At 46.7% G+C, this 20,000-nt stretch overlaps 2 protein-coding genes across 3 annotated transcripts in view; one reads left to right on the top strand and one right to left on the bottom strand.

Annotated features, from left to right (window-relative positions):
• camk1da (calcium/calmodulin-dependent protein kinase 1Da) overlaps nt 1–20,000 on the top strand; it is a 200,888-nt gene that overhangs the window by 153,310 nt on the left and 27,578 nt on the right. For both annotated transcript variants that reach the window (XM_084330149.1, XM_084330148.1), the window contains exon 7: nt 17,863–17,975. In XM_084330149.1, the coding sequence (XP_084186275.1) occupies nt 17,863–17,975 (113 nt within the window). The remainder of the gene's footprint in view (nt 1–17,862; nt 17,976–20,000) is intronic.
• On the bottom strand, nt 9,082–13,245 carry LOC311241362 (uncharacterized protein). The gene is made up of 5 exons (XM_084330147.1): nt 12,949–13,245; nt 10,571–12,461; nt 10,388–10,447; nt 10,115–10,186; nt 9,082–9,406 (listed from the first exon to the last, which is right to left on the bottom strand). Exons 2-5 carry the CDS (start codon nt 12,456–12,458, stop codon nt 9,204–9,206), a joined length of 2,223 nt encoding a protein of 740 aa, XP_084186273.1. The 5' UTR covers nt 12,459–12,461; nt 12,949–13,245; the 3' UTR covers nt 9,082–9,203.

Here is a 20,000-nt window from a genome sequence, read left to right as displayed (position 1 = left end):
CTTGTGTACTGACCCTGGACCGGATGACTACTCTGAGTATTGACAATCCCTTTTTTGTACAAGAGCCTGTTTTTGTGTTTTGACCATCGGACTGTATTACGACTAGGGATGCTCGATATTGGCTTTTTTACCGATACCGATATTCCGATATTGTCCAACTCTTAATTTCGATACCGATACCGATACCGATATCAACCGATACCGATATATGCAGGGTTTCCCCCCAAAAAAACGGAATAATTTCAGGTAACTAATAATTTCACTGGATGCATTCAAAAGGCTTTCTAAATGTAAGCATTATCTATGCAAAATATGATAATTAAAAAAGTAAAAATTAACATTACATATCTCTTGTTGTTGAATTAAACCAACATGCATACTTTTGACAATAAATAAAATAAGAATTGGTTCTTACTTGCTTGCCTGGGTAAATAAAGGTTAAATAAATGTAAAAAAAAAAAAAAAAACATTTTTTTTTTTTTTTTTTTTTTTACCTATACCGATATTTTCCGATATCACATTTTACTGCCGATATCGGCCGATAATATCGGTCGGCCGATAATATCGGACATCCCTAATTACGACCATTCTATTTGCCCATCGTACATTCTGCCTGTAAATCAATAAATATTCTTATTGATTGATATTGCACTTGTGTGGGCATTTGAATGTTTGTTTTTGAACAGTGACGACTCAGTCTGAACACCACCAGGCTCATCACACTATATTTATTGTAGGACAAATATAACAGAGGGCATACATACCATCATCTTGCACCTTGACCTTTTTACACTGCTTACTTGCCCATACGCGCATGTCCAGAGTTAATTATATTCTTATATTGTTTACACTGCCTTATTTATTTTATTGAATTTCCCCAAGGGGATCAATAAAGGAATATCTTATCTTATCTTAACTTAACGTTACGTTACCTAACGTTAACTGGCAGGCAGAGTGTGACTCATCCTGTATTTCATACTTGTTGCCTCGATGAAAGATCGGTTTGTTTTCTGTTTTTGTTTTCTTTCCTTTGCTGCCTCAATGTTTTCCTCATGTTCCTCTTCAGTGTTGCGGTTAGTAGTGGGGGGATTTCTTATAAAGGTCACGGGTTCGATCCCCCAGACCGGCAGGAAACATCTGGGTGGGGACGTGAATGAATAGTCAAGTCAAATCAAGTGATTCTTTATTAATCCCCTTTGGGAAATTCAAGCGTCATAGCAACTTTTTATGTATTTATTATTAAGAGTCAGATAGTCCTAACAGTGTTTATTATTAAGAGTCAGATAGTCCTGGGGCGGTTAGGTGGTCGAGCGGAGATTGCGTTCGTCACCAGCCCCGGAGCTGTGAGCTCGATTCGCCTGTTCGAATCCAGATCACAGCTCCGGGGTTGTCACCAGCTTGGCTGGCCGTCTGCACTGATACAATTGGCTGTATCAGAGGGTGGGAGAAGCTGGCGGGGTGGGTCCGGGTCGTTGTAAACAGCGACTCCTACAGTTCGGTCGGGGCACCTGCTAAGCGCGGATTGGACGTGAGGGGGATAGTGTGGTCCTCCCACACGCTACGCCCTCTCAATGAGAATCCGCGCTGCCAGGTGAAAAGAAGCGGTGATTGGCTGGACGTGTGTCGGAGGAAGCACGTGGTAGCCTCCACTCTCCCAGATGATCTGACTGTGGGGGGTAAGTGCGCAGCGATCAGGAAGGGACTGGGAATTGGCATACGACTAGCATTGGGATGGGAGAAAAATCGGAGGAAAATGGAGGAAAAAAAAAAAAAAGAGTCAGATAGTCCTAACAGTGTTTATTATTAAGAGTCAGATAGTCCTAACGTGTTTACTTATTAAGAGTCAGATAGTCCTAACAGTGTTTATTATAAGAGTCAGATAGTCCTAACAGTGTTTATTATAAGAGTCAGATAGTCCTAACAGTGTTTATTATTAAGACTTAACCCCCAACTGCTCCGGTGTAGCTCCTACTGGTCAACAGTGTCAGGCTGTGGTTGTACTGGGCAGCTCCTAGGGGTCAACAGTGTCAGACTGTGGTTCAGACTGTGGTTGTACTGGGCAGCTCCTAGTGGTCAACAGTGTCAGACTGTGGTTGTACTGGGCAGCTCCTAGTGGTCAACAGTGTCAGACTGTGGTTGTACTGGGCAGCTCCTAGTGGTCAACAGTGTCAGGCTGTGGTTGTACTGGGCAGCTCCTAGTGGTCAACAGTGTCAGACTGTGGTTGTACTGGGCAGTTCCTAGGGGTCAACAGTGTCAGACTGTGGTTGTACTGGGCAGCTCCTAGGGGTCAACAGTGTCAGACTGTGGTTGTACTGGGCAGCTCCTAGTGGTCAACAGTGTCAGACTGTGGTTGTACTGGGCAGCTCCTACTGGTCAACAGTGTCAGACTGTGGTTGTACTGGGCAGCTCCTAGTGGTCAACAGTGTCAGACTGTGGTTGTACTGGGCAGCTCCTAGGGCTCAACAGTGTCAGACTGTGGTTGTACTGGGCAGCTCCTAGTGGTCAACAGTGTCAGACTGTGGTTGTACTGGGCAGCTCCTACTGGTTAACAGTGTCAGGCTGTGGTTGTACTGGGCAGCTCCTAGTGGTCAACAGTGTCAGACTGTGGTTGTACTGGGCAGCTCCTAGTGGTCAACAGTGTCAGACTGTGGTTGCACTGGGCAGCTCCTAGTGGTCAACAGTGTCAGACTGTGGTTGAACTGGGCAGCTCCTAGTGGTCAACAGTGTCAGACTGTGGTTGTACTGGGCAGCTCCTAGTGGTCAACAGTGTCAGACTGTGGTTGTACTGGGCAGTTCCTAGTGGTCAACAGTGTCAGACTGTGGTTGTACTGGGCAGCTCCTAGTGGTCAACAGTGTCAGACTGTGGTTGTACTGGGCAGTTCCTACTGGTTAACAGTGTCAGGTTGTGGTTGTACTGGGCAGCTCCTAGTGGTCAACAGTGTCAGACTGTGGTTGTACTGGGCAGCTCCTAGTGGTCAACAGTGTCAGACTGTGGTTGTACTGGGCAGCTCCTAGGGCTCAACAGTGTCAGACTGTGGTTGTACTGGGCAGCTCCTAGTGGTCAACAGTGTCAGACTGTGGTTGTACTGGGCAGCTCCTAGCAGTCAACAGTGTCAGACTGTGGTTGTACTGGGCAGCTCCTAGTGGTCAACAGTGTCAGACTGTGGTTGTACTGGGCAGCTCCTAGTGGTCAACAGTGTCAGACTGTGGTTGTACTGGGCAGCTCCTAGTGGTCAACAGTGTCAGACTGTGGTTGTACTGGGCAGCTCCTAGTGGTCAACAGTTTCAGACTGTGGTTGTACTGGGCAGTTCCTACTGGTTAACAGTGACAGGCTGTGGTTGTACTGGGCAGCTCCTAGTGGTCAACAGTGTCAGACTGTGGTTGTACTGGGCAGCTCCTAGGGGTCAACAGTGTCAGACTGTGGTTGTACTGGGCAGCTCCTAGGGGTCAACAGTGTCAGACTGTGGTTGTACTGGGCAGCTCCTAGGGGTCAACAGTGTCAGACTGTGGTTGTACTGGGCAGCTCCTAGTGGTCAACAGTGTCAGACTGTGGTGGTACTGGGCAGTTCCTACTGGTTAACAGTGTCAGGCTGTGGTTGTACTGGGCAGCTCCTAGTGGTCAACAGTGTCAGACTGTGGTTGTACTGGGCAGCTCCTAGTGGTCAACAGTGTCAGACTGTGGTTGTACTGGGCAGCTCCTACTGGTTAACAGTGTCAGGCTGTGGTTGTACTGGGCAGCTCTTAGTGGTCAACAGTGTAAGACTGTGGTTGTACTGGGCAGCTCCTAGTGGTCAACAGTGTCAGACTGTGGTTGAACTGGGCAGTAGGGCTGCAACTAATGACTAATTTGGTAGTCGACTAATCTGCCGATTATTTTTTCGATTAGTCGACTAATCGAAAACCAATGTAAACAACAACAAAAAAAAAAAAAAAATTTTTTTTTTTTTTTTTTTTTAGATGACCTATCTTTGTGAAAGTGGCTTCTCAGCTCTGGTCCAGCTGAAGACAGAGCAGAGGAACAGATTGGACATTGAGCATGACCTCAGAGTTGCTTGTCTACCATCACCCCAGACTTTGAGACTCTTGTCAGGACCAAACAACAACATATAACATGATGATCCCATAGCAAATTAAAATAATGACTCATGAAACATTTGAATTTGGATCTTTAAGCCACTTTAAATGAAAATGTATTTGAAGAACAATACAGCAATCACTCATAACAAGATAAATAAATTAAATAATACAAATTAAAGTGGAAGTGTACTTTAAATAACTTTTGTTTGCTGTGTGTGAGAGGAGTCCGTGTGTGTGTGTATGTGTGTGTGTCTTACTCTGATCGCTGTGTGAGTGAGAGGAGTGTGTGTACTGTGTAATTTGTGTGTGTGTCTTACTCTGATCGCTGTGTGAGTGAGAGGTGTGTACTGTGTAATTTGTGTATGTGTGTGTGTCTTACTCTGATCGCTGTGTGTGAGTGAGAGGAGTGTGAATGTGTGTGTGTGTCTTACTCTGATCGCTGTGTGTGAGAGAGAGGAGTGTGAATGTGTGTGTGTCTTACTCTGATCGCTGTGTGTGAGTGAGAGGAGTGTGTATGTGTGTGTGTCTTACTCTGATCGCTGTGTGTGAGTGAGAGGAGTGTGTATGTGTGTGTCTTACTCTGATCGCTGTGTGTGAGTGAGAGGAGTGCGTGTGTAATGTATTGTGTGTCTAGTCTGATCATCATCTCCTGCAGGGGAACAATGTTTTCAATGTCCAAAATTTGCTATGGGATCATCATGTTATGATGTTGTCTGGAACCCTGAGAAGCCACTCTCACAAAGATAGGTAGTGCACAAAAAAAAAGGCTGTGGTTGTACTGGGCAGTTCCTACTGGTTAACAGTGTCAGGCTGTGGTTGTACTGGGCAGCTCCTAGTGGTCAACAGTGTCAGACTGTGGTTGTACTGGGCAGCTCCTAGTGTTCAACAGTGTCAGACTGTGGTTGTACTGGGCAGCTCCTAGTGGTCAACAGTTTCAGACTGTGGTCACTCTGAAAACATTCAAGGTAGCCAGCTAAGCTGGTTGTACTGGGCAGCTCCTAGTGGTCAACAGTTTCAGACTGTGGTCACTCTGAAAACATTCAAGGTAGCCAGCTAAGCTAACAGTTCTGCCCTCGCACTTAAAAAGTTCAACACAGGGTCCACATCCAAGAGAACACTGAACATCTATGTGCACCAAGCAAACAGACTACTGACAGAACTCACTGACCAAAATGATCACATGATACACACAAAAGCACCTTAGTGACTTACACACCACACGAGCACACTTATTACACACACACTGCTGCTATACTCTTTCCACTCTTTCCCTCACTGTCCCGTCATCCAAACTCAAAAGTTTTGGTGACCGGGCATTCTCACGAGCTGCACCCCGCCTCTGGAACTCCCTCCCTCAGACCATCAGAGACTCTCCCTCACTCTCCACCTTCAAATCCAGACTCAAAACCTACCTGTTCTCCCAAGCATTCAACCTTCCCTACCCATAACCACCCTCCTCCAACCCACCACCATTTTCCCTTGCCCTACGCTCTCTCCTCTCCTGCCCCCCCCCACCCCCCTTGCATGTCAGTTGATGGAACTGGTGTTGTGGATTCCGCTTTGAGCGTTTTTCAGGGTTAACGCTAACGTTAGTTAGCTTACGCTAACGCTAGTTAGCTTAGCCTGTTCAGCAGCTAACATTAGCCCATCGCTCGCAGCAATTATATTGCATGTCATTGATCTACCGGTCGATCACGGCCGACTGGTTGGGCACCACTGGTCTAATAGAAATAAATGCATTCGAACAAGAAACCAATGTATAGACATAGCAATGGAAAAAAAAATTGCGAGCCAGGGAAGTGTTGTGCTTGTAATGTGGTTCCTTGATCTCATCCACTGAGCCGTGAGGCTCCACATGCTTGTTTGGTTGAGGTCTGAACTCGCAAATTGCCCATAAATATCGTTTTTGTGGGTATTGTCCAGTTTCTGTATGTTTTTATCTGCCCAAAATTCAAGCAAGCGTGTGTCAGCAAGTTGATACAGAAGCCTCTCCTGTGTTTTGGTAGAAGCTCGCACACCACGCCCCCCGCTCCCACTGGCGCGCACCCGAGACCACCTATTTCAGCTGTCCAGGTTTGGAGCGAATCAGCGTCCCGGGGGACAGGGGGAGCGTTCTCAGTAGAATGAATGAATGAATGACACACCCTTTTCTGGTGCGATCCGGCGCTGATTCGACCCCGAATGGTGAGTGAGAAAGGGCCCTTACTCTCTTCCCGACTGTCTCCCCTACTCACTCCCGTATTTGTTATCCGTTACTCGTGGTTTTATGTTCCTGTGTATTCTTATTTTTGTTCTCCGTTTCCCTGTGGTTCTACGTTTCTTTGTTTTCTTTGTTTCTTTTTTGCCTATTGTCAGCGACTTTGGGTCTTTGAAAAGCGCTATACAAAATAAATGAATTTTTATTATTATTATTACTCACACTGTAGAATAATCTATTCTTTTTTTATCCACTGTTTTGACCTTGTATTGTATAGTTTGTAATATAGATTGTTGTGTACTATGTTTACAAATCTACTATGGTTGAGGAGCCGGGAAAAACAAGCATCTCACGTTTTTCGGAATGTATGTAGTACATTAGAAAAAATTTAAAGCTGTGACAATAAAATAATCTGAATCTGAACATTCACTGATGGTGTAAATAACATGCTGGGTCAGAAGCGTTGCTGCTAATCCTTACAGGGAGGTGTAGTGGTTACGTCATTGCCGTTTTTCTGTGTTCCACCCTCTGTCCAACCCGATGTTTTCCCCTGTTGCCCATTTCTAAATCGTCTCGTTTAAAACAAATAAAGCATTAACATTTGCATGGTGTACCTTTCTGTGCGTATTCATCCACAATCTATAGCTCAACATGAAAATATTCGCAATTAATCATAAAACCAACCAAAAATGCTTAAACAATAATGTTAGTGATAGAATCATAGAAGGGAACTCATTTGCGGCTGAGTGGCGCAGTGGGCAAGGCGCTCGCCACTAACGCAGGAGATGCTGGTATCGAGCCCAGCTCTCTGCATTGCTACCGGCTTGGCCGGCCGTCATACTAACACAATTGGCAGTGTTAGAGGGTGGGAAAGCCGGTGTGTGGGGATTGGACGTTGTGTACAGCGACTCCTACAGGTCGGTTGGGTGACGCCGGTACGGCGGAAACAGGAAGTATCGGGGGCAGCGTGAGCCTCCCACGCGTTACTCCTCGCCACTGAGAGTCCGCGCTGTTGCGGTGAAAAGATGTGACAGGCTGCCTCCTCGTGTACCGGAGGGGACACGTGATGCAAGGCTTCTGTCCTCACTACAGCCGACCAGTGGGAGGCATAGTCTAGCAACGTTCAAGACAGGGGAGGGAAGAATTGGAGATATGAAATTGGGATTGGAGAAAAAATAAAAAAAAGTAGATAAAAAAAAAAGAACAGAACTCATTTTGTGCAAAAATGGAAAGCTTTTCAATTTCCATACGGCAGAATTGTTACAATAGCCGATAATCCATTTTCCCAATGATAAATCCCTGTACGGGTGGACCTCGCGGGCGGTCCAAAGCGACGTCAGACTACACCTCCCTATAGGACAGCCACCCAATTTGGGTTGGAACCCAGTTGCTTTGGTGAGGGCACCTTTGGCTTAGCCCTTTAATAAAATAAGTCACAAACAACTATCTCTCTGTTTCTCTCTCTCTATCTCTCTCTCTCTGTACTTTATTGTTCTTGGCTGTCCTTTGTTTGGAGATGGACTCTGTGATGTGCAAAGCAGGGTCTGCCCTCCAGTGAGATCTTCTCTCTCTCTCTCTTTCTCTCCCTCCATCTGTCCCTTGTTCTTGCGAGCTCTTTCTGTGCTCAAACAGACCCCGCTTTGTTCTTTATTTCCACCTGTTTATACATAGGCTTTGTTTTTCATCTGTTGCTTATGCAACACTCGGTGCTTACACAGCTTTTGATGTGGAGAGAATTGTGTTTCGCCTCTGTAGGCAAGTGTGTGTGTGTGTGTGTGTGTGTGTGTGTGTTCGAGTTGTGTTTATTTTACCACATGTGAGCAGGGGGAGGAGGCGAGGAGGCAGATTAAAACATGAAAATTATGTGTCAGTGTGGTGTCGCTTGTGTTGATAATGATATTAACGTGGGTTTCCGTGTGGATATTGGCCCCCGGGTCTCCGGTGGGGGTCGCCTGTCGTGTGTGTGTGTGTGTGTGTGTGTGTGTGTGTGTGTGTGTGTGTGTGGCGTGCGTGCGTGCGTGCGTGTGTCCACTGAACAGAGAGCGACACCCCGGCACTAAAGCCATTAGACACAATTAGCACCGGCCTCACAGTCCGTTCTCACCCAGAGCAGCCAAGTCAAGCGGTGCGACTGCGTTCAATTCATTTCCGATGCTGCAGCCGCACGCTCCTCTACCGCGGTAATGAATAGAGTCAAGGTTTATTTGTCACATAACGTCACAGTGCCCAAGTGCGTCCACCTTTTTATAGGATTCTATCACATTTGCATAACAATAGCGAATATTACGTACCTTGCGCCGTTTTCATTGGAGTTTTTTACAAAACAACGCTGTTTTATTTGTCCTATATATGCGGATATCATTTAAAAACTTAAATTTTACCATTTTAGTTCCCTTTAGACAACAAACATAATGCTAATGATGCACTTTAATTATGATAATTAGGTGGCCATTCACGGTCACTGTACTGAGGTGACGTGAGGGCGCATTCATAGTTTAACGCTCCTGTGTTCAGATCGCATTTTCATCAACTTTTACCGACCTGCTGACCTGTGAACTGTGAAAAAAGTTCTTGGAAAATGGAGTTCTTTTGTTTGAACCTGTTTTCATCCTTTAAAATCAATGCTGCCATCTACTGTCAGCTGGAAGGTAGTGTCGTTTGTCTACCATCTCATCTCAGGAGCAAACAACATCCCCATTTTATTTGTCTAACAAACAAAATATTAATCACAATCACTTGTCACATTAACATTTGTGAGTACATGTGTTTTCAACAAAAATATGACAAATTTAACACAACAGCCAGCACTTCATAAAATTTTATAAACATTATATAAAAAATACAATAAACATAACTTAGAACAATAACTATTTACAGCACACCATACATATTTATAAATTTTTTCATTCGCTCACTCATTCATACACTCATTCATCCAAACACCAGTAACACCAGAAACTAGCATCTTCGTCCTCCTCCTCCTCCCACTGGACACACATGGTGTGGAACCATTTGTGACAGTTGTCACACTGGACCCACGACACCAAACCCTCAGAGTCCACAGGGGGGTTCGCCTTTTTACACCGGCCACACCGCCAGATCCCCAGCTTCTGCCTCTTGGTGGTGTGACCTGCAGTTAAAAAGAAATTTATTATTATGACGCTGCTTGATTACAATATACCAAGGTCCAATAATAAGTAAGGGATAATGTATAGCTACGAGGTCATTGTCGCAAAATAATTGACCGACACGGAGTTTAAAATACCGAGGCGCAGCGCTGAGGTGTTTTAAACGTCAGTGAAGGTCAATTATTTTGCGACAATGATCGAGTAAAGCTATACATTATCCCGCTTATTACATGGCTAACTTACTAACAATATACCTAATTCATCGACAAGACTAGATCAAATGAAGACGCAGTTGTTCTGTGGCTCTGTCAGCCCAAATAAAGTGATTATTATTATCGGCAGCCGGCAGGTCTCTGGTCTGATTGCATGACTGAGTGCAGCTGTGCATATGCTGAGCAGCACTGATACAGTGTTGTAGTGGGCTTGATTGCGAACAGCTGCGCACAGCGGTCATTATTGTCCCACAGCGGTCATTATTGTGTGATAACGGACCTCTGACACGGGCTATTGACCAATCACAAGCAAGCATTTCGGCGAATGTGAAAACGCCATGTAATAAATATGAATAACTATCTATATAGTACTTTTCACACATGGACCACAGTTCAAAGTGCCCCACAGCAATTTGTATAAAATCAGCAAATTTTTTACAAAATAAATAACAATTCATAAGTTTGCCCTGACAAACTCAAAAAACATAAGTAACATGCCGATGGGTGTCGTGGGTCTGGCGTGGGAGGAGGAGGATGTCGATGCTCCTGTTGGTCCAGGAATACAGGAGGCTGCAGACACAAAAAGGGAGCACCACTCAAAAAAATTATTTTGTTTGGTTTGGTAAATATTGCGCTATGAACAGTCTATCAGTGTACTGTGTGTGTGTGTAGGCCGTAGGGGCAGGTACAATAAGAGTTTTTCTTCCTGTTCCTTTTGGCCATGGACATTTGTAGATCGTGTTTTTTTCACAGTTGTTTGAAAAAGCTTACGGTGGGAGGGAGAGGAAGTTGGCTGGGACACCCGGTGGGACTGCGGTGGGACTGCCGGCTCTGAGAAAATGGTTAAGAAACAATAAAACATGATTATTTATTCATAAAAAAATTTATACTTTTTTGCTAACTGAGAATGTTGTCTCCCAAATAACTGTTAAAAGAAAACAAATAAATAAATACCATCCATTATGGCTGTTGGGGAGGAAGAGGTGGAGGGGTGGTGATCTTCCCCTCTCAAAGCAGGCAGGCGAGTGCTGGTGTGGAGGCTAGAGGCGGGCAGCAGACTGTGGGAGGCAGAAGAGGGGGGCATGGAGGCTGAGGCTGAGGGACCGGCGATGGAAAGACCGGAGCTGGTGGTGGGAGCGGCCCCGGGGGACACTCCTCTTCTGCGGCTGGGGAGAGAGCCACCACGCGGGGTACGGGAGGAGGTTGTGGGAGTCCTTAAAGTTTCAGCCCGCTGCCGCTGTCGGTCTGCCCTGGCCAGAGCTCCTGCCTCGGCGCGGGCGGCGCGGTCCTCTGTCTCATCGATGGCATCCGTCATCTCCTGGGCGGTGAGCAGGCGGGCCTTGGTGGTGTTCCTCCTGACCTTTCCAGATCTTCTTGTGAACTCTATCTGGGCCAGGAGTTGTCCCAGGTCCGCTGTGATCCTCCCTGCTGTTACAAGGGGGTGGTTGAGGTAGGGGTTGGGGGGTGAGTCCTGGACTAGAGCACGGGGGCTGGGTGGGGGGCTGGGAGGGGGGCTAGGAGCACGGGGGCTGGGTGGGGGGCTAGGAGCACGGGGGCTGGGTCGGGGGCTAGGAGCACGGGGGCTGGGTGGGGGGCTGGGCTGGGGGGTAACAGCAGGGTTGGCACCAGGAGATGCAGGGGGAGGGGCAGACGGCATGACCCTCGACCAATCAATAGCCGCAGGGTCCAGAGGGTAGAGGCCACACCTCCTGAAGCCAGCCACCACCACCCTCCGATCTTTCTGCCTCTGGTAGGTGTCTCTGAACACCCTTGAAAACTCCTTTTTAGAAATCATGAAGGAGTGGCTAACTGCCGACAGATCTCCCACAAGCCCGGAGAAATCTGCCTTCAAGGGTGCAAAGAAACTCACATCCAGAGGCTGAAGGATGTGAGAGGTGTGTGGCGGTAGGCACAGGAGAATGACCCTCTCCCTCTGTGCCGTCCGGACCAGCTCTGGATCCAGGTGGGACTGGTGACCGTCCATCACAAGCAGCAGCGGGCGCTCCTCCGTGGCATACTTCAGGAAGTGGTCGGTGAACCACTTCCTAAAAAGCTCTGAGTCAATGTACCCCGCTGGCGACTTCCCGTAGAGGGCATTGGGGACTCCCTCCCTATTGTAGGGCCCTCCTGGGTAGCCCCCCTTATAAATAATAAAAGGGGGGACGTCCTCCCCAGCCGCGTTGAGGCAGGCCAGGACCGTGATGTGTTCCCTGGTTCCCTGGGCCTGCCTGTAGGCGTGCTTCGTCCCACGGGGCACAACGACCTTCCTCCGGTTGGAGTCCATCTGAAACCCCGTCTCGTCACAGTTGTAAATATGACGGGGTTTCTCCCTCAGCCCGTGCTCCTCCATGGTGCTGGTGAGGAGCTTGAAGTATTCTTCTATGGCCCCCCTCTTAGCGCAGGCTGCCCTCCCACGGTCAATGGTGTCCGGGATCCGGATCGTGAGGCGATGGTGTTGCCTCTCCCTAAAATTGATCCACCACCCCTGGCCAAGGGATGTTTTTAGGTTCCCTGGGTGACGGAGGTTATAGATGGCCAGGGCGTGGGCCAGGACCTGCGACCTCGTCAGCGGAAACCCATAACTGGCAGAGTACAAGCAGTACTCCACCAGGGAACTCTCATCTTCAGGGGTCAGATAGGTGCCCCGGCCGATGTTGCAGGCCAGAGACACCTTTCCGCTGAGTCGGTCGATCAGGCTGGACTTAGGGACCTCGAACAACGTGGCTGCCCGCCTCGCACTCCACCTGCCTGCTCTGACCTCTGCAATGGCCTGATCCATGGCCTCCTGGGTCCACAGACGCACCTTCCTCTCCCTCTTCCGCATTTGCCGGATATTAGGCATGCTCTGCAAACACACAAAAATATTTTAAACAAGAAAGTAAAATAATATGAACTTTATTATTATTGTACGACTGACGAGTTTATTTTATTTGATTTATTTAGCACATTATTTAAAAAAAACAGTGCTAGGAGGGAACTTATGTGAGTGATTTATGATGAAATTAAATTAGATTTGAATTGTTTTTTTGAATATGGATAAGGAGGTTGTTGACCTCAATGATGAATTTAGTTTATTGCTATGGTTTGTTGGATATGAGTGAAATTCTGATGAAAAGATGCAGAACAATGGAAGGTATCAAGAACATCTTGCCTTTTGTTAATGAACTTGAATATGAATGAGCATGAAACCAAAATGATTATGCTGAAATATTACCAGACATGCAAACACACACACAACCTTACCTTCACCCAGTTCAGCATGGCAGCCTCACACACACACACACACACCTCCATTCACCTGTAGAGAAACAAACAAGCACACACAAACCTACCGTGTCTGCTGTCTGACTTTGTCACTGCTTCAGATGTTTTTTTATACAGAGATTGAGAGAGAGAGAGAGAGAGAGAGAAAACCAGTTCATTATTTTCCCCGCGAAAATTATTGTTCTCCCTTCGATTATTTTCGCGCAACCTCAGTTCATCACTCGTTCAGACAAACTTAGATCTCTTATTAAGATTACAAATGTACAACACATTTCGTCGGACAAAACACTGGCTATATATGCTAGCAACATAACCAAACAATCTGACTTCATCTTGGGGCGAGTGGGAGTTCGTGTTTAAGGAACAGGAAGCTACTTTTACTTGGAAATCAGCGTCGCCCCGAACACATTCGAACAATTATAACGTTGCAGTGGTACAAACGTTCACATCTAGTAGTCTTTAGATGACTAAATATAGATGAATACTCATGAAATTTGATATATATACTCTAAAATAAGTATGATTTCATATCACCTACCTTTCGACATGAAAATCTGGTGGGGCTGTGAGGAAAGATCCAGAATGCCGCGCAAGATGGGGCGTGACCGAAGTTGGGTTTGGGCGTTCCCAGATAAAGAGGGTGACCGGGATTGGTTTACGTTCCGTTACATACACAAGGCATACAGTGAAATGCAGGTGGCCATGCCCGCTTTGATTGTGCAAGAATACAATAGTAAATAAAATAGTAGAAGTAGAAGATAATAAAATAGACATGGTAAAAGTCCTGAGATAAAATGGAATACAATGTTAAGCTGCGAATTAAAGGCACTGGGTCCTATGTACACTACTATACAATATACAGTAGGGCTGTCCCAGACTAAGGATTTGGATGGTCGACTAGGATTGGCAAAAATGTGCCGTTAGTCGACTATTGGTCAAAAAAAGAAGAAAAAAAAAGTATAATATTTTTAAACTTTTTTGTTTATTTTTTTTTCATCATTCCATTTGGGCTGTGGGGGGTGCTTAATGTCTGAAGGAGTCGACTGGAGGCTTCTTGTCCTCTGCAAAAGCATGCAATTGGTCCACTGATGGATACATCTTGATATTTGTCTAGTCTAGTGTGTTCATTAGATGGGTGAAATCCTCTTTCAGTACCTCTGTGCCTGTTTTCGTAGGCAGTTAGCCTCTGGTATGCGTGCCATTAGCGTTAGCCACGCTTCTAGGCCTCTTTTCTTTTGGAAAGAATGATAAAAAAATTTAAGAACATTTAAAAATATATATATATATATATATTTTTTTTAATTATATTCGACTAAGAGGTTGGCCAGTCGACTACGGCTCCTTTCGACCGATTAGTCGACTAATCGATTAATAGGGGTCAGCCCTAATATACAGTTTCACTCTATGCCCCTATGCTATACTTGCTATACGAACTATTCTATACAAGAACCACAACAAGTTATTTCCTGTTAGGGTTTGTAACCGACCCCAAGCGCAACGGCACAGAGAGAGTTGTTTCAGAGTTAGCCAAAAACAAGGGCGTGTTTATTCACAGAGTCACAAGATTGAAATAGGTGGAAAACAGAACAAACGGGGAATCTGGCATGTGAAGAATGTTTGCGGCTCTGCAGATTCTCCCAGACGGTGATGGTGAGGAATTTGCTTGTGACGTCTGAGCCGCTCTGCAGATCCCCCCAGCATACACTCCAGGTGGAAACGGAGGGGGAGAGAGAAATCCCAGTTAGCTCAGCGCACAACAGAAACAGAGAGGTGACTGATCCAAACAATTATCCAAGTGACTTGATCTTCGGTGTGATACACACAGTTAGCAGAGTCCAGAGAAAAAACAATACGGTAATCCAAGGTGTAAATCCAACAACAAAAAATAGGTGAGAACAGTATAACAAAAACGGGATCTCTTCGGTGTTTCAAAAACACACAAAAAACGAGTGATCCAAAAAGAACTGTTTCCAAAAACTCACCAGAGCGCAATGCGTAAAGCGGGCAGATAAACGAGGCGTAGCTTCGTACGGGGAATCAGGTTCTCCAAGGGATACTTCACGAGAGTCCTGGAGAGCAACAGACAGCGACGGGAAAGAAAGGCAGATGCAGGGAATATTCAAAACGATCCAACATCGATATTAGGGAGATCAGGGTATTTAAAGCCACGGGGCGCTAAATGACAAGCTGTGACAGCTGCGGGATGAAATTGATCATTGCTCCAGAAGCGTGTGGTGGGGAGAGCACCAATCAACACGGCATCTTACAGGAAAGAAGCGTGAGGCGCGGAATGCAATTAATTAACAAAATACCTTAAAGGAACGGAGCGAGTGGGTGGGGAGCGGACAAAACCTCACATTTCCTTAAAGTGACCTTTTTTCTCCTTCCTTTTTAAAGTGTCCTTTTCTTATGTGTTTAAAGCAGGGGTGGGCAACTTTGTATATGGTGAGAGCCACTAAATTTCCACACTCAATCTGGGGGGCCGCATTGTTTATCGGCAGTCCCGCCAGTAGTACCCCATCACTCAAATAGCCCATAATAGTCACAGATGTGATAAATAAGGCATATAAACTATTATAATTTGTTGTAACTTTGTTTTTATTCCATTTCAAACGCATTTAGTAATGCTTAATTTCAACTTTATGAATTTATAAATACAGCTGAATTTGAAAGTATTGCTGTGTAACCCAAATATATACAAAAATGACTAATTATAATTAAGGCTTCTATTAAAATAAATGTATGAACTTAAAGCCCACTGCTCAACAAACACAAAGCAGCATTCCTGCTGCATTTCACTACAACAGTAAATCAAAAGTGCAATAATAAATGATTTTGTTAAATGTATAAACTTTTATCCTGCTACTAAACAAAACATTCCTGAGTGCTTCATATCCATAACATGCATGTCAGTGTTATCTGAACAATACAAAAGTAAACAAGTAGCCAAGTGCAATACTCATCAGAATAATGAATTCCTTTTTGTGCAATTCTACATGCCTCCCATTGACCCTTTATCAAACTGGCATGACATTCACCCTCCCCCCACAGTGGGTCAATAATGGTTCTGTCTTTAATGAGACACTTGTGGTCTCTCCTGTTGGCGCACAATAGAAGGAATGTCAACTTCAATGTTTGTGCATGCGATCTGCATCAGATGAAATAACGTTTCATTTTTGCGTGCACGCGCGTGCACATCCGTGCGCGTACTTCTGCTCAGAAAAGTGCTGGGACGGCGTGGTACCGCGTGGCATGACCACTGCACCCCTGATTATTAGTGACCCACAATAGATGGAAAATATGTTAGCGAACTTACCTGATGTATAATGCAGTGCAGCATTGGACACTCAACGCCACTCTGCCTTAGAAGCCTGGCGAATCCTGTGTGTTTTCCTTTCATTGCGGGTGCTCCATCGGTAACAACAGCGGACAGTTTATCAAACCCCCCATATTGCTGCATGGCACTTTCAACAGCGTTGAATATGTCCACACTAGGGCTGACCCCTATTAGTCGAATAGTCGACTAATCGATCGAAAGGAACCATAGTCGACTGCCAACCTCGTAGTCGAATGCAAAAAAAATAAAAAATACAAAATATTATTTTATTTTTTATTAATAAATATTGGCCTGGGGCCGCATGGAGCGTCGGTGAGGGGCGCTGTGTGTGTGTGTGTGTGTGTGTGTGTGTGTGTGTGTGTGTGTGTGTGTGTGTGTGTGTGTGTGTGTGTGTGTGTGTGTGTGTGTGTGTGTGCTTGTGTGTGTGTGTGTGCTTGTGTGTGGAGAGATCAGTGTTCAATGTTCTGATGGCCTGGGGGGAAGAAGCTGAGCCTTAGTATCTCTGTTCTTGCTGCGTGTATGCCTAGTAGAACGCAGAGGAGTAGAATAGAACACAGCCTCTCGCTCCTCTACCGCCGTAATGAATAGACTGCAGCAGCCGCACGCTAAGACAGACGCGGCCGCTCTGGGTGAGAACGGACTGCCAGACTTCATTACTGTCCCGGGCGCCTCCACTCGACCCGCCCGGCTCCCTCACGCCTGGTCGGTCCCCCCCCCCCTCCCCCCCTCATGCCTGGCTGGTCTCCCCTCAGGTGTAAAGATCGCGTCAGGTAAATCAGGCGTGATAATCTCCCGCGGGAGCGAGTCTTTAACCAAATGTGAAGCACAAAAACAAAAGGGGGCCCCTCTTTGCCACGGAACGACCTGTGAGGGGGGGGTTTCATGTTGTGTTTGCGTGTGTTTTTTTCCGATGGGAGAAAAGGCATATTAATGGAGATTTATGATAATGATCGGCTAATGTCATTCTTCAGTCACAGTTTGCCAAAGTTTAATTAGGTGCAAATGAGGCGGCAGAGGAACGCGATGCTGCTGAGTCGTCCGTTTCCCTCTGCGGTTGTTCCGCTATTTGCTTCATTCATTTTGTTATCGTCTCATTACGTCTCACCCCCCCCCCCCCTCACGACCCACTCCCCCCCTCCCCTCACGGCCCGCTTCTCCCCCCCTCACGGCCCGCTTCTCCCCCCTCCCCTCACAACCCACTACCCCCCTCCCCTCACGACCCACTCCCCCCCTCCCCTCACGACCCACTCCCCCCCTCCCCTCACGACCCACTACCCCCCTCCCCTCACGACCCACTCCCCCCCTCCCCTCACGACCCACTACCCCCCTCCCCTCACGACCCACTCCCCCCCTCCCCTCACGACCCACTACCCCCCTCCCCTCACGACCCACTCCCCCCCTCCCCTCACGACCCACTACCCCCCTCCCCTCACGACCCACTCCCCCCCTCCCCTCACGACCCACTACCCCCCTCCCCTCACGACCCACTACCCCCCTCCCCTCACGGCCCGCTTCTCCCCCTCAGAGCCCCCCCCCCCCCCCCCCCTCACGACCCGCTTTTGTTTTAAAACGCGATTCGCTGCACTTCAACAGTTGTTTTAGAGCTGACTTGTCTCTCCTCCTCTCGTCTCTCTCACCCCCGCAGCCTGTGTGGATACCCGCCGTTCTACGACGAGAACGACTCCAAGCTGTTCGAGCAGATCCTGAAGGCGGACTACGAGTTTGACGCTCCGTACTGGGACGACATATCAGACTCAGGTGCGTGTGTGTGTGTGTGTGTGTGTGTGTGTGTGTGTGTGTGTGTGTGTGTGTGTGTGTGTGTGTGTGTGTGTGTGTGTGTGTGTGTGTGTGTGTGTGTGTGTGTGTGTGTGTGTGTGTGTGTGTGTGTGTGTGTGTGTGTGTGTGTAGATGTGTGCGTGTGTGTGTCTGGTGGGACGATGATGCCCTTTCCAGACATCAGTATATGTCCTTCTCGTCCTCGTCCTCCTCATCCCCCTCCATTCAACATCTGGCACATCTGGGCCACACACCACCTCTTCAACCACTGCTCCTGACGTCATGTGACTGGAATGCTCTGTGTTTGTGTGTGTGTGTGTGTGTGTGTGTGTGTGTGTGTGTGTGTGTGTGTTGTGCACACAGCATTGTAGAGTCGTTAATTTCATGTAGCAAATATCGCTATAACTACATTTTGTACTAGTTGGGGCGGTAACTACATGTATTTATTTAACCTTTATTTTTAACCAGGCAGGTCAATGAACTCATTGACTGCCATGCTGTTTTCCCATCTTTACTCCCTGGCGCCAGCGTTTCAGACCGTTTTGACGATGTTTGTAGACCCATCGTATATTCTATATTATAGCTATGGAGACATACTATGGCTCATTTGAAAGGCTTATATTTATACTCCAAACAGGGAACAAACCGTTTATTTCTACATACATCCGTTCTTGAGCAATCCCAGGCTAAAGAGTGACCAGTTTCCCAAAAATCCCTGCTCATTTTCTAATAAGAGAGATATTGTGTCTTTTGTGAAGCGTGCGCAGTTCATGCTTGTTGCTCGAGACTTATACATTTCCAGGTCAAAGGGCTCATGTTGATACATATTATTGTTCTATTCACAAAACCACCATGGGTAATCTTACCTGCTTCTCGACTCAGCATCCATTCCGGCTCGTAATCTTACCTGCTTCTCGACTCAGCATCCATTCCGGCTCATCTGGGTCTGACTCTGTAATCTTGCTGAAATATTGGGGCTCTGGACGTGTTCTTGTGACTACTGCGGTGCGGTGAGACGCTCTGAACAGATAACATTAGATCCTCGGCCGGGTTGGCTTTAGTATGTTTCTGATTTACCAGAAATGCCGACTCCAGCGTAGTCTGGTGAAAACACACCTTCTGGATAGTCTTCACCTTGTTTCTACTCTTCATAATAATCTCCAATCGTTCGCTACACATGGATCACTATTGCCGCCTCTCTCACAAACAGCTTTTGCTCAGCTGAGTTCACGGAGGACAGGAAACTGGCCCAGATGTACTCAAAAGTTAGGCGACACTGCCACCTATCGGGATTTGATCGTTATCACAGGGTTACCACATCCATACACAAGTTGCGGGAGAGTGTGTCTAGTATCGTACTAAAAAGAAAAACATAAATCTAATATGCTCGTTTTTTGGCATTCAGCGCATGGGGGCGCCGAAAACGAATATACTCGTTATTGGCAGTCAATGAGTTAAGAAGAAATCCTTATTTGCAATGACGGCCTGGTGAGAGGACGAGAGGTCCCCTCGAAGGGCCACAGGGAAAAGAAAAGAAAAGAGACAGACGATGCATACATCACCGAGGTAAGGGAAATAATTAATTACAAGGTATGTAACACATGACGCAGAACAGACAAATTACAGGTAAAAGGCTGGGTGACAGTTGCAGGTGTAAACAACTCTGTGATAGAGTCCTTAAGTCGTACCAACTGCTGGGACACCTGAAAATGCAGGTGTATTTTCAGCACCATGGACAGCTCCAGTTTCAGATGCTGGGTGTTTTCAGCACCGTAGACAGCTCCAGTTTCAGAGGCTGGGTGTTTTCAGCACCATGGACAGCTCAAGTTTCAGAGGCTGGGTGTTTTCAGCGCCGTGGACAGCTCCAGTTTCAGAGGCTGGGTGTTTTCAGCACCGTGGACAGCTCCAGTTTCAGAGGCTGGGTGTTTTCAGCACCGTGGACAGCTCCAGTTTCAGAGGCTGGGTGTTTTCAGAACCGTGGACAGCTCCATTTTCAGAGGCTGGGTG

This window comes from Notolepis coatsorum (assembly GCF_963971535.1).
Source record: "Notolepis coatsorum genome assembly, chromosome: 15".
NCBI classification, from domain to species: Eukaryota; Metazoa; Chordata; class Actinopteri; order Aulopiformes; family Paralepididae; genus Notolepis; species Notolepis coatsorum.
This window is presented reverse-complemented; position numbering and strand designations above follow the sequence as displayed.

Coding starts and splice junctions, on each gene's coding strand:
- LOC311241362 (XM_084330147.1), bottom strand. CDS start 12,458: ATGCCTAATATCCGGCAAATGCGGAAGAGGGAGAGGAAGGTGCGTCTG. Junction 10,448..10,570: donor CCCAACAGCCATAATGGATG/GTATTTATTTAT, acceptor CCATTTTCTCAG/AGCCGGCAGTCCCACCGCAG. Junction 9,407..10,114: donor CAGACCCACGACACCCATCG/GCATGTTACTTA, acceptor TTTTAACTGCAG/GTCACACCACCAAGAGGCAG.